General features: G+C 36.3%; 1 protein-coding gene and 1 non-coding gene across 2 annotated transcripts in view; one reads left to right on the top strand and one right to left on the bottom strand.

Moving 5' to 3' along the window:
• Window positions 1-453: 453 nt before the first annotated feature.
• Window positions 454-589, bottom strand: LOC111755712 (small nucleolar RNA SNORA2/SNORA34 family). The gene has a single exon (XR_002790262.1). It is a non-coding gene; the product is annotated as a small nucleolar RNA SNORA2/SNORA34 family (small nucleolar RNA).
• Window positions 590-1942: 1353 nt separating this feature from the next.
• Window positions 1943-14615, top strand: part of LOC100733450 (vomeronasal type-2 receptor 116-like) — a 55432-nt gene continuing 42759 nt past the window's right edge. The window contains exons 1-5 of the mRNA XM_013148762.2: window positions 1943-2175; window positions 6097-6385; window positions 6770-7576; window positions 8279-8506; window positions 8838-8961. Coding sequence (XP_013004216.2) covers window positions 1943-2175; window positions 6097-6385; window positions 6770-7576; window positions 8279-8506; window positions 8838-8961 — 1681 coding nt within the window. The remainder of the gene's footprint in view (window positions 2176-6096; window positions 6386-6769; window positions 7577-8278; window positions 8507-8837; window positions 8962-14615) is intronic.

The raw sequence follows: 14615 nt of genomic DNA, 5'->3' as shown, positions 1-14615 counted from the left end.
AGTAACACCATTATTTAGAACAAAGCAAAACAGGGATAAAAGTATTTGCCTTCAAACAGATGTTAGAAAGAATTCCACCTTATTTGCTACATTGCCTATGGTCCTCCTCTCAAAGGATGTCCAGATCACTGGCTCCCACTTGCTAATAGGGGGTGTGATGTTTGATTCTTAGCCCATGTGCAGGAAGGCTCTAAGATGCTCATTCATGGAAAGGGTTGCTTGGTTTCTTGGTGCTCCATGTCCTAACATGGCACAGGTTCCATTAAACTCTGGGGGCTCCCATCCTGGGCCCCCATATCCTGCCATGCTCACAGCCACTCACCAGGTGGGGAGGGGTTGCTTGGTTTCCCAGCCCTCCAGGTCCCAGCAAGGCAGGGTCCTTGTGGCTCCTGTCCTGTGCAGCTGCAGCCTGCCACGTTCACAGCTGCTCACTGGGTAGGAAGGTTTGCTTCAAGCTGTTTTATCTAATGAATTGACCATTTCACTGTCCAAGTTCTGAAATAACCAACAGACTATAGAAAGACATCTCTTTAGGCTCGTGCTTGAAACCAACAGCATCAGGAAGCCACTGGCCTTGATTCAGGCACAGTTATTTTTATCAGTTGTACCCTTTGATGATCACTATGTGTGATCCTGTCCTCAAGGTCTAAAATTCTGTAGTCATCTTCATTTAAACAGTTTTCTAGATTTTAATTGATTTTTTTGTTTCTTGGATATCTCTGAATTTGTTTCATGAATTCTGCTGTTTTTTTTTCTGTATTGTTCAGAGTTTCAATCAATTTCCGATCCTCCTGTATATTTTATCTATTTCTTGCCTAGCTATGTTGAGCAACACATTAATTAAGGTTGCTACTTCTGTCTTTATGTGAGACATGATTTCTAATTTGATTTCCTCTATAGCCTCATTGATTTGTTTCTTAACTTCATTTGCTATCTTTTCAGAGATTTGTGGTGTATGACTATTAAAATCCTCTATTTCAATGTCTCCTGTACTTTCTCCTGATGGGATATATGTTTGAGATTGCATTTTGCCTTTTTGTTTTGTCACCTTCTCCTTTTGCATAAATATTTGGTCTTTCAATCCCAATAGCTTCAACTGTCCATAGTGTGAGTTGTAGGGTCCTACTGTGTGGTTGATGTTTGTGTAATTGCTGGGTACCACAACAAAGGGGAGAGTCAGTCACCTGCAGAGCCTGTTGGGTGAGTCCTATATTATTCCTGGGATAACTAGCCTAGAAGTATTGATATAGGTCAAGTATTAATTTCTGCCTGGGATAACTAGCCTAGAAGTATTCATGTAGATCAAGTACTAATTCCTGCTGTTGCTATGTCTTCAGGTTGTTGCAGGTCACCAGATCCCCCATTCTATAGTGTTTGGTCAGCTGAGACCCTACTGTGTCACTGGGTGTCTAATGAGCTTTTAATTTTCTCCAAATTGAGGGAGGTCTTATTGGCACACGTTTCAACCTGTCTGACATTCTCTGTGTGGAGGAGGGTATTACTCACTCTCTTGTCAGGTTTGTCAAGGTCTTACAGTTGGAGAAAGCATCACTTTCTCTCCTATTTACCCACTGCAGACATCTACTTTGGGGAATACTCATCACACTTACTGGAGCTTGCTGTGGTCTTCTGTTTGGGTAAGGTTTTCCTGAGTCTCCCATCAGCCAGCATGGTAATTCACTATTGTCCAAGGTTCTGAGAGAAGGAGCTGGAGCCAAAAATCAACCACAGTACTAGGCCCAGGAGATGAGGTGGGTTCCCCAAGAGGTGGGTCTGCATCAGTGGTCTGGGGCACCCCAGGTGAACTGAGGGCATCTCAGGCACTCTGGGCTGAGGGGTGGGCTCTCAGCAGCAGTCAGGGGAATGCCATGCCTTCTGGGACAAGGAGTGGGCCCACAGCAGCAGCACGTCATGGAGCTGAACCGTCCTGGTTGTCCAAGACATGCCAGTCATGCCCAGGGTGACACAGGTGGTCCCTGTCCAAGTTCTGGACTTGTGGCAGTGCTCAGGGGAGTCCCAGTTGTGCCAGGCTAAAGTGTGGACCTATGATGGTGGTCTGGGTGTCTCAGGCATGCTGGGGCATGCCCCAGGAGTACTGGGCCAAGGGGAGGTCCAGGCATCTCAGGCATGCTGGTGCACCTCAGGTGTTCTGAGCTTAGGAGCAGGCCCATCATGGTGATCTGGGACATCCCATGCATGTTGGGCTGAGGGGCAGGCACATAGTTGCAGTCTGAGGCTTCTCAGCCATGTGGGGTCATCCCCGGCATGCTAGGCTGAGGGGTGGGCCTGTAACAGTGGTCTGGGTATTACAGGCATGCCAGGGGCTTCTCTGGCACCCTGGGCCAAGAGCCAGGCCTGCAGCATTGTTCAGTGATTTCCCAGACACACAAAACTGAGGAGTGGGTCCATGACAATGTAGGAATCTCAGGCATGCCAGGGACATGAATACTGTAATTTTTAAGGTACTGATATTTTTACTTTATTTTACATTAATTCCTAAATATTTTCTTTCTAAATCAATGGAGAAAGATTGTATTTTCATGACAAAGAACAATTAAAGAAAGACCACAAAACTATGCCTTCAGAATGCACTGGGGGACATGTAAGAAGGACAACACAAAAATCTCAGGCACAAGAACACCAAAAGAAAGAATTCACTAGGCAAGGCAGGCAATTAAGCACAGGAGAAATGAAGAGAATCAACAACAAGAAAATAATGTGGAAAAGATATGTGAATACATACAAGTAATAACAAAATACATACAAGTTAACAACTGACTTTTAATCAAAAGAGACAGTGTATTCCAGTACTCTGGAGTCTAAGACAGGAGGATTTTGGTGGGCTCAAGAACAGCCTGGATTACAAAGAGAGCTCAAAGCCAGCCTGAACTGCCAAGTGAGACCCAATTTCAAAAAGAAAAAAAAAAAGAAAGAAGGAAAGGAGCTTATTTACAGAATGAATCAATGAATCACAAAGCAGTGTTCAACAGCAACCTGCACACCAGAAACACATTTAACACAAAAAGTGATTCATAGTACTCCAGTACTCCATACCACAGTAACTCAGAAAAAAGCATGGGTAGCCATTTTATTTGAAGACACTTGAACTTCAAGCCAAGATCCATCAAAAGTGACAAAGAGGGCCACTACGTACTTGGAAGGGAAATAGCCAAAACTAAGAGATAATAGCCAAAAAATATACATGTGCTCCAATTCCAGTGCACCCAACTATATGCAATAAATATTTACATATGTGAAAAATCAAATAGGTAATAACATCATTCTAATATGGAAAATTAAATCCTTACTCTCACAAAGAGATAGACCAACTAGACAAAAAATTGGCAATAAAATATCACAATCAAATTCTGTGAACAAATGGACTTAATAGATGTGTACAGAGTGTTGCACCTCATGACATCAGAATACTCATTCTTCTAAGATGCACATGGTACACTCTCCAAAGTAGAGCACATATTAACCCATAAACCCTGATTAAGTAAATGCAATTGAGATTCTGAAAACCAATAAATCAGATTTAATTCTTTGAACAATTAAATATTATTAATCAACCCTTAGCCAACTTCACCAAAAATAGGAAAGAAAGGACTCAGATTTAATTAACTAGGAATGAAAAGTGAAAAACCACAATGAATCTTTCAGAAGTCCAGATCTTCAATATCTTTTTGCAATACCTGTATTCTAATAGGAAGGAAATCACAGAAGAAATGGACATTCATAGACATGAATTGCTAAAACTAAATAAAAAAGTTAGAAATGTCTACATAAATCAATATCAGCTAATTAAACTGAAAATGTAAATAAAAACTTACCAACAAAGAAATGCCCAGGTCCTGATGAATCCTACAAAATATGTAGGTAAAAATTAATGTCACTAGTGCTGAAAATGTTTGATGAAATTAAAAGAGAAGCAGTACTTCCCAAACAACTCCTGGCAGCAAGTATTGCCCTAATATACCAAAACCGAGAACCCCCCCAGAAAAATACTAAAGGCCAATCTGACTAATGAACATAGGTGCAAATGTTCTCAATAAGATGCTAGCAAAAAGAGTTGAGCAATTTTTTTATTTTAAAGAAATTAAGACAAAAGAAGACAGAACAAAGCAGATAAGAACAGAACAATGTAAGCAACATAGTACGCCACCACAAAACCACCCATTATTAACAGTGACTACCATAATGTCTCTTTCTTTAAAATAGTTGAATATAACTTCACATAAAATAGTATCATACTTAAGAAAATAGTATAAAACCATTCAAGAGAATGAGAGTATTATAGGGCATTCAGAACAAAATAACTGAAAAAAAATGGCACTATATTATCTCATTTTCCATAAAAATTTTGTTTATACTACCACAAATATTAAAATCCAATAAGATGGGGCTGGAGATTTAGCTCAGTGGCTTAAGTACCTTCCTGGCAAGTGCAAGTTCATGAGTTCAATACCCGGTACCACAAAAAATATCCAATAAGATACATGATAGAACCAATGGAAACAGAAGAACAAAAGCATAATAAGACTTCAATGCAAGATGATATTAAATCAGCCATGGCTGGAATAATGCCTTATTTTCTTCAAATTAGCTATTAATACCATCACACATATTAAAATCAAACAAAACAGAATAAAACCATTCCAACTAATGAGTGAAAACATTATAAGATTTCAAAGAAATATAATGGGGAATCATGATTATCATAAAATCTTATTTACTCTTATGATTTCTTACACTGGGAAGACTATACGGTATTTATACTTGTGAGTTTGATTAACTTCACTTATGAATACGGTCTCCAGTTGTGTCAATTTATTTATAAATATCTCAATGTGGTCCTTCTTTATAGCTGAGTAATACTCCATTGTATAAAAATACCACACTTTTTTATCCATTCCTCAGTTGATGGACACTTAGGTTGTTTCCAAGATCTGGCTATTACAAATTGTGCTGCTATAAACATGGGTGCACATATATCACTGTGGTACAACGTTTTCAGTTCTTCTGGAAATAAGCCTAGAAACAGAATAGCTAGATCAAATGGGACTTACAATCTCAGCTTGTTGAGGAATCTCCAGACTGACCTCCACAGTTGTTGTGCCAGCTTACACTCCTACCAACAGTGCAGAAGAGTTCCTTTTCCCCCACAGCCTCACGAGCATTTGTTGTTGGTAGTTTTCTTTATCCTGGTCAGAATGGAGCAAATTGTCAGGAAGAATATATACCATGACTAAGTTGGATTCATTCCAGAGATGAAGAGATATTTTATTTATACAAAATAGTAAATGTAATATACATTTCAAAAAAGCCAATGACAAAAATCACATGATTATTTCAATAGTTGCAGAAAAAGTATTTGATGAAGTCCAACACTCATTCATGGTAAAGAACTCTACAGAAAATTGGGAATAGGTGCTCATTAGCTCAATTTAACTAAAGCCATTTATGACAAGCCAATAGCTAACATCAGTCTAAATAAACAAAAACTAAAAGATTTCACTTTGAAAAAGAGAAGTTAGGTCAACAGAATTCTTCACAATAATATCTTTGGTTTTTAAATTTTCTTCTAAATTCAATGTTAATTTATTTTCATCAAATCTAAATTTTAAGACTTTATATGACCTTGTTTGTAAAAAGATGAAATAAGTGTGCTGATTATCTTTAGTTATGATTTTCCTTTTCTCATCTTTCTGTATAAAAATGAGCCATCAACTAGGAGTCAAAATAAGAAATCAACTATTTTAATGATTGCACAAGGCTGAAAAATTTCAGAATCAGTTTCCTAATTTTTGAGTGACAGCCCTGTTAATGGTTCTCCTAAAGCAGAATTGTGAAGCAGTTCTTCCTTTAATCCACTAAGGATATTAAATGCCTTAATGAGAAATTCAAGTCCATGATGCATCTCATTCTAATTACATTCAAAAATTAAACTTCCTGTATCATCATATTTATGCTTATGTACAAATTATATGAGTGTGGAGGAAAAACACAAGCATTCAGGCCATACATGTTATTGGATTGAAATGCAAGGTCATCAATTAAGTATTTTGCCTAATGATCTCTATCTTCTCCATGCAGGCTTACACTCAGCAACTACCAGAACTATCTGTCCTTCATTTTTGCTATAGAAGAGATCAACAAGAATCCACACATTTTACCCAATATTTCTCTGGGCTATGAATTCCATAATTTCATTTACAGCCATTGGAGGATGCTAGAGAATTCCTTTATTTTGCTCACAGGACAACATGAAATTCCTAATTACACATGTAGTAGACAAAGTAAGTGTGTGGCTGTACTAACAGAAATGTCATGGGGTACCTCAGCTGAGATTGGTCCACTGCTGGAACTCTACAGATTTCCACAGGTGAGGGTTTAATGGGAGAGGAAAAATGAAACCACATCAAGAGTGCTTGAACTACGAGAAGCAAGGAGCAGAGGGTGAAAAAGGAGACTGGGATTAGGCATCTTTCAAAAAATATAATGCACTAGAATCTGCAAACAGAGGCTTATTGGATTTATCCATAATTTGTTTTTCTGCATTGATGACAGAAAGCTAAGATATGATCTGAAAGTCTGACTCTGATCATTTATATTTTATAAAAGTGCTTAAGGAGTTAGATTATTAGAAAAAGGCTAGAGTATGTGTCTCATTCTGCAACAGCCAATTGCTACAACATAAGCTTAAGGTTTACCACTGTCATTCCATAAATACTCAAATATTTTTCTTCCAAATTTCATTTCCTTTTAGATAACCTTTGGCTCATTTGATTCTACACTGACTGACAAGGTCCAGTATCCTTCTGTCTATCAGGTGGCTTCAAAGGACACATATTTGGCCCTAGGTGTGGTGTCCTTGGTGCTTCATTTCCACTGGACATGGGTGGGCCTGCTTATCACAGAAGGCCATAAGGGTCTTCAGTTTCTCTCAGATGTGCGAGCTGAGATGGACAGGAACAGAGTCTGTGTAGCCTTTGTGAAAATGGTCTCCACTGTGACTGTGTCATATCTCTCAGCCACACAGAAACATCATATCCTGACCGCAGATACATCATCAGTCAATGTTGTGGTTATGTACTATGATACAGATAGTCAAACTGATGCGAACTATAACATATGGCAACACTCTGTGACATGGAAAGTCTGGGTGACAAACTCACAGTGGCATCCTGATCTGGTAGGAAGAAATTTCATACTTGACCCATTCCATGGGACTCTAATTTTTTCACACAACCACAAAGAGATTTCAGGTTTCAAAAACTTTGTCCAGGGAGCTACTCCTTTCAAATACCCAGAAGACATTTATCTAATTATGTATTGGTACAATAATTTCCATTGCTCCTTCTCTGAGCCTGATTGTATACTGAAGAACTGTACACCTAATACATCTTTGGCTTGGTTGCCTCTGAATCGTTTTGACACAGCCATGAGTGATGGGAGCTATCATATATACAATGGTGTGTATGCTGTGGCCCATGCCCTCCATGCAATGGTTTTTGAGGAAGTTCAATGTCCACCAATGAGAAATAGACAAATGATGGTATTTTCCACCTGGCAGGTAATGCATCTTATTTTGGATGGCGTGTACTGTCATCAATATGTCTCTTTCAATTTATTCTGTGTATTTCACCCAAGAATATCAGAACTATTTCTACAAAACACAATACATTCTGTATCAAACTTATTGTTAAGGAGGTAATTCTTAAGTTGAAATGATTCTCAATCAATCACCCACTGACAAGGAGGGGAAAACAAGAGAGAAGCTCATTGCTTCTGTCTATAGGATGTCAAATCCTTGCTCACCTAAAGAGGTCCTGTGATATTCTCAAAATATTTAGGCACTCTCAAATTAAATAATGTTAAACCCAAAGTGCATTTAATATGTGGTGATTTTACCTTAATCCAGAAAACTTTTCTGATACTTATGACCTCATTTTGTTGTCACATGCTTTGAGAATAGTCAGATAGACAATGGAAGTTGTGGGTTCTAGAAGATTTGATTCCATAGTTGACGTTTTTGCCTAACATATTCTGCATTTTAATTAAATGGGCTTGCATAAAATATTTTTTCCTGTAAATGACTGCCATTTCTAGAACAAGGCGTTTTAGTTTTTAGACTTTCATGTATTCTAGTTCAATAGATGGTAGCATTCAAGTTGATGTATATGAAAAGGATTAAAGACACTTAGGAATTTCCCTTATCCACATTTCTGTCTTTATACTGGAGTTCTGTTCACACCAGATGATGTGTCTCTTTTAGCTGCATCCTTTTCTGAAGGATATCCAATTTAACAATCCTGTTGGAGACCAAGTGAACTTTGATCACAGCAGAAAACTGGATTCAGAGTACAACATTCACAATTTTTGGAATTTTCCAGAAGGTATTAGACATAAGGTTAAACTAGGAACATTTTCTTCACATGCACCATATGGCCAGAGAATGTCATTGTCTGAGGATATGATAGAGTGGGCCATAGGAATTACAGAGGTATGTTATACCTAATCATAGCACACTTCCTTAACCACAAGTAAGCTAACCACTGTAATAGGCTTTGTGATGCTAGCATTTCTCATGCAGTAGTCACATGTGGAAATTGAAGAAGTAAAGTTCTAGTTTGAAAAATCATTGACAATGTCTTTATTGTGAGTGGCAATGAAATGCATTTAATTAACTATATTTTGCAAATGTTTTATATTATGAAATAAATTTGGCATTACATTATTTAGCTTCTTTATGTATGCAAACAATTTAAATTTATCCCTCTACCTCTGAAGATGTAAATAAATTCTAAGAATTCACAATAATATCCTTATCCCAGACTCCTCAATCAGTCTGCAGTGACAGTTGCAATCTTGGATTTAGAAAAAGCCCTCAGGAGGGAAAAGCTGCATGTTGTTTTGATTGTATACCATGTGCAGACAATGAGATTGCTAATGACACAGGTAGGAGCATGTACTGTGGACTCATTCTCACTGTATTTTGCATTCAATCTGTTTTTCTACAAAGTGGAAAATATTCTGTAAATGACATCAATGATAAAGATATTTCTTCCATTATCAAATTATTTGTTACATTGAGTGCTATTGCCCACATTGAGAAAACAATTTTCCCTTTCAACTGCAATCTAATTCACTATCATTTTATTCCATTCGTATTAATGTTTCTGTTTTTGAATTGCTAGTGTTTGAACCATAATGTGCATTATCAATGATCTATGTCCTTAGCTATTCTTATTTGTCATTTAGAGAGTATCTTCTATTTGTCTCACAGTGCCAGTGTTTTTCTTGAAATGGTGGCAAATGTATACGTTTCTTAAATATCTTTTAGTATTCTTCAGAGATTTGTTTGGGTGATCTTTGTTATGAATGTATCTTAATTCTCCATTGATTTTGAAAGGTAGATTTATAGGTTACATCATTCTGGATTCAAAGGTATTTTCTTTCTTTTAATTATTTTATTTTAAAAAGATTAAGATAAAAGAGGATATAACAAAACAGGTGAGAACAATTTAAGCAATATAGTGCTTCACCACCAGACAATCCAACTTAAGAGTAGCTACCATACTGTCTCTTTCTTTGAAATATTTGAGTATACCTTCATACACTATAGTATAAAACATAACAAAATAGTATAAAACCATTAAAGAGAATGAAAGTATTACAGGGTATTGAGAACCAACTAACAGATAATGAACAATGGTTGCTATATTGTCTCATTGTCTATAAAAATTTTGTTTATACTATTACACATAATAAAATCCAATAAGATACAGCATGATAAAAGAGATAGAGACAGAACTAAAGCATGGTAGAACTTCAAAATTAGATGATATTAAATCAGCAGTAGCTATTATAATCTCTTCTTTTCTTCAAAATAGCTGTTCATACAATCACAGACAATAAAATCAAACAAACCAGAATAAAACCATTCCAACTAATGAATGTAAACATTTTAAGGATTCAAAGAAATATAATGAAGAATCAAGATTACCATACACTTTTGTATATTCTTACCATTACTTATACTAGGGAGACTATACGGCATTTATAGTTGTGAGCTTGATTTATTTCACTTATAAGTATGGTCTCAAGCTGTGTCAATTTATTTATAAATATCTCAATGTGATCATTTCTTCTAGCTGAGTACTACTCCATTGTATAAAAACACAACGTGTTTTTTATCCATTTCTCAGTTGATGGACACTTAGGTTGTTTCCAGGATCTGCCTATTAAAAATTGTGCTGCTATGAACATGGGTGCACATATATCACTGTGGTATGATATTTGCAGTTCTTCTGCGAATAAGCCTAGAAACAGAATAGCTAGATCAAATGGGACTTACAATCCCAGCTTTTTGAGGAATCTCCAGACTGACCTCCACAGTTATTGCGCCAGCTTACACTCCCACCAAAAGTTCAGGAGTGTTCCTCTTTCCCCAAAGCCTCTCCAGCATTTATTATTGGTAGTTTTCTTGATGCTGGCCATTCTTTCAGGAATGAGATGGAATCACAGTATGGTTTTAATTTGCATTTCTTTAATGAGTAATGATGACGAACATTTTTCATGTATTTATTTCCCATTTGTATTTCTTCATCTGAGAAGTGTGTGTTCATGTGCCTGTTTTTGGATTGAATCTTTGAATTTTGGGGGTCTGTTTTTTTTAATTCTTTATATGTTTTAGACAGAAATCCTTTGTCTAAGAGGCAGTTCACTGAGATTTTTTCACAGTTTATGGGATTACTTTTTACTACACTGGAGATTTCTTTTGAAAGTTGTGATCCCAGTTATTAATTCTGGGAAGTAATTTCCATATAGTTTGATTTCTGTTAATGAATTCTCTACCTACCCCTTTGTCTTAAAGGTTTTACCCAAGATGTCTTCCAATAGATTTAGTGTTTCTATACTTATATCTTTGATCCATTTAGATTTTAGTTTTAGCTTTAGTTTTAGTCTAGATTGGTCTAACTTTAGATTTCAGCATATGGAGAGCCAGTTTTTCCTGCAACATTTGTTAAGGAGACTGTTGTTACTCCAGTGAACATGTTTGGCCCCCTTATCAAAGATAAGGTGGTTGAGTGTGTTTGTAGTTGTAGTTGTTGTTGTATTTTCTAATGTATTCCACTGATCTTCAGCTCTGTTTTGATTCCAGTACCATGTTGATTTGACTACAGTTGCTTTGTAGTATGACTTCAAGTCAGGGATTGTGATGCCTCTTGCCTTGCCTTTGCTGCTTAGAACTGTCTTTGCTAGTCTAGGTCTCTTCTGCTTCCTTATGAATTTTAGGAGTGATTTTTCTAAATCTGTGAGGTATGCTGATGATATTTTTATTGGGATTGCATTGTATCTGTATAACAGTTTTGGGAGAATGGCTATTTTTACAGTATTTTTTCTTCCTATCCATGAGCAAGAGATGTTTTTCCATTTTCTGAGATTGTCTTCAATTTCTTTTTTCAGTGTATTATAATTTTCCGTATGTAGATCTTTCACTTCTTCCATGCAATTAGTTCTTAAGTACTTCATTTTTTGTGCTTGCTAGAGTGAAAGGTGTGGCTTCTATTATTTCTCTCTCAGTGATTTAGTTGCTAGTGTATAGGAAAGCTATTAATTTTTGAATATTGATTTTGTATCCAGCTACATTGCTGAATTTTTTTATTATATCTAGGAGACTTTCAATGGGGCTTTGGGGGCCTCCTATGTAGAGTATCATGTCATCTGCCAACAATGATAATTTGACTTTCTCTTTTACTATCCTTACCCCTTTTAGTTCTCTCTTGTCTAGTTGCTCTGGCTAGTATTTCCAGTACTATATTGAATAGGATCAGTGATAAGTGGCATCCTTGTCTTGTACCTGATTTTAAGGTAAAGGCTTTCAGTTTTTGGTCACTTAATATGATACTGTCTCTTGGTTTGTCATAGATGGCTTTTATCATATTGATGAAAAGACCCATCTATTTCAGTTTTCTGTAAGGTTATTATTATTAATGAATGTTGGATCTTATCAAATGATTATTCTGCACCTATAGAAATGATCATGTGATTCTTATTTTTTACTTTATGGATATTGTGGATTACATTTATTGATTTATATATGTTGAACCATTCCTGATGCCTCGGATGAATCCCACTTGGTCATGGTTTATATTTTTGATTACTTGCTTCATCCTATTTGCCAATAATTTATGGAGGAATTTTGCATCTGTGTTCATTAGGGAGATTGGCCTGTAGTTCTCTTTTTTAGTTGGGTCTTTCTCAGGTTTTGGTACTAGAATAATATTTGCTTCCAGGAATGACTTGGGGAGGATTGTTCCCCTTTTGATTTCATTGGCGAGTTTGAGGAGTGTCAGCATTAAATCTTTGTAGTTCTTGTAAAATTCAGTGAATCCATTTGAGCCTGGACTCTTTTTGTAAGTAAGTAATTAATTACATTTTCAGTTTCATTAATAGAAATTGGGTTATTCAGCAGTTTTATATCTTCTTGATCTAGCTTTGGTACTTCATGTGTTTCTAGGAATCTGTCCATTTCTTATGTGTTATGGAACCCATGAGAATAGAGGTTTTTGAAACAGGTGTTGATGATCTTCTGATTTCCAGAGAGTTTGTAGTGATTTCACATTTTACATTCCTTATTGCATGAATTTGAACTTTTTCTTTCCTTTTTTAAAATGAGGTTGGTTGTGGGCTTATCAGTTTTATTCACTTTTCAAAGAACCAACTCTTTGATTCATTGATTCTTTGGCTTGTTTTCTTAGTCTCTATTGCATCAATTTCTGCTCGGAGTTTTATAACTTCCTTCTTTCTTTTTGCTTTGGGCTTGACTTGCTCTTCTTTTTCTAGATGTTTGATGTGTAGCATTACCTTATTTATTTCTATTTGTTCTGTTTTCCTGATGTGGTAACTCAGTGCCTTAAATTTTCCTTTGAGGTCTGCTTTCATTTCATCCCTCGGATTCCAGTAAGTTGCATTTGTATTTTTATTTGCCTGTAAGTATTGTTTAATTTTGTTCTTTAATTTCCCCTGTGACACACTGATTGTTCAAGAGTGTGCTATTCAATTTACATGTATTTGTGGGATTTTTGCAGTTCCTTTCTTCATTAATTTCTAGTTTCATGGAGCTATGATCTGATAAAATGCATAGGATAATTTCAACTCTTTTGAGTTTATTTAAATATGATCTATTGTCTAGTATATGGTATATTTTTGAGAATGTCCCATGTACTGCTGAGAAGAATGTGTATTCTGATATTGTTGGATGAAACACTCTGTATATGCCTGTCAAGTCCATTTATTCACAGGTGTGATTCAATTGTTATTTCTTTGCTGATTTTCCAAAATATTTTCTTTCAGAACTTCAAATACCTCACTTCACGCTCTTCTTGACTTTATGGTTTGTGTTGAGGAGACTGCCATAACTCTGACAGGCTTTCCTCTATAGTTTATCTGTTTCTTGTCTCAAACCTTTTAATATTATCTTCTTATGATGAACTTCTGGAATCTTGATTATCATGTATGGAGGTTTAGGTTTATTTTGGTTATGGCTAATTGCAGTTCTATATATTTCACTTTTCTCTTTTTCAAACTCTTTTACCATGCTTGGGAAATTTTCTTCTATTACATCTGCAAATAGTCATTTTTATTTCCTTTGGATTGACTCCTTTTGCATTGACATCTATCAACTTTTTACTGTTATTTTTTGGATCCTCTTACATTTGTTGAATTGTTATTTCCTGCTTCCTTGTTAATTTTAAGAGTTCATTTATTTTGCAATCTCTATCCACAATCCTGTCTCCAAGGTGAGAAAGTCTGTCTTCACTCATGCAGTTTTGTCAGCTTGCAATAGATTTTTAAATTTCTTCTCTTTAAATTTGTTCTGTGTATTCTAATTCCTTTTTACATTGTTAATTCAAGTTTTCCATCATTTTATTATGCTCCTTTACATTTAAAAAAATCTATGTGTTCTTTGGATATGCTCAGCAATTGTTTCCTTATGTTTATCATCTCTCTTTTTTTAACCTGAGAGATTATTTAGAATCTGATTTCCTTTGCAGTCTCATGGAGTTGTGTGTCAACTGATATTTGTATCATCTCACAAATTTCAGGTGTGCAATTTCCAATTTCTTCCATGTGTAGGTCTCTTGACTTGTGGATCTGTTTTCCTGTTTTCCTGTTTTGAGTTTGTTTTGAGTTTGAGTGGTGTTTTGAGTTTGAATTTTGTTCCTTTGTTTTCACATTTTTGTGTGTTTCTCCAGTTCAGCTAGATGCCATCTTAATTGTTTCCCTTGCTCATAGCATGTCCTGCAGCAGGCCTCACTGAATATTAACAGTGGCATTGGGGCTTTGAGTGTGGCTTTCTCATCCCCATACACCTTTCCAAGTGTTTTCTATTGATTGCCATTGTCTAAGTGCAGCTTTCTGGTCCCCATAGTCCTTCCCAAGGGTTGCAGGATGACTGTGGGCCCCTGAGTATGCCTCCAATTCCCCAAGGACCTTGCTGAGGGTTTCTGGGTTTGGATGAATCTCTAGGAGTAGCTTCCTCATCCGCTCAGGACTCACTGAGTGTTCCTGAGTGTAAACGGGACTCTGGGCACCACATAGAGGGT

The sequence above is a fragment of the Cavia porcellus genome, unplaced genomic scaffold (genome assembly GCF_034190915.1).
Source record: "Cavia porcellus strain 051 isolate PalLab524CR breed Dunkin Hartley unplaced genomic scaffold, mCavPor4.1 scaffold_133, whole genome shotgun sequence".
NCBI lineage: Eukaryota > Metazoa > Chordata > Mammalia > Rodentia > Caviidae > Cavia > Cavia porcellus.
The sequence above is the reverse complement of the archived record's forward strand: the minus strand, read 5'-3'. Positions and strand labels throughout refer to the sequence as shown.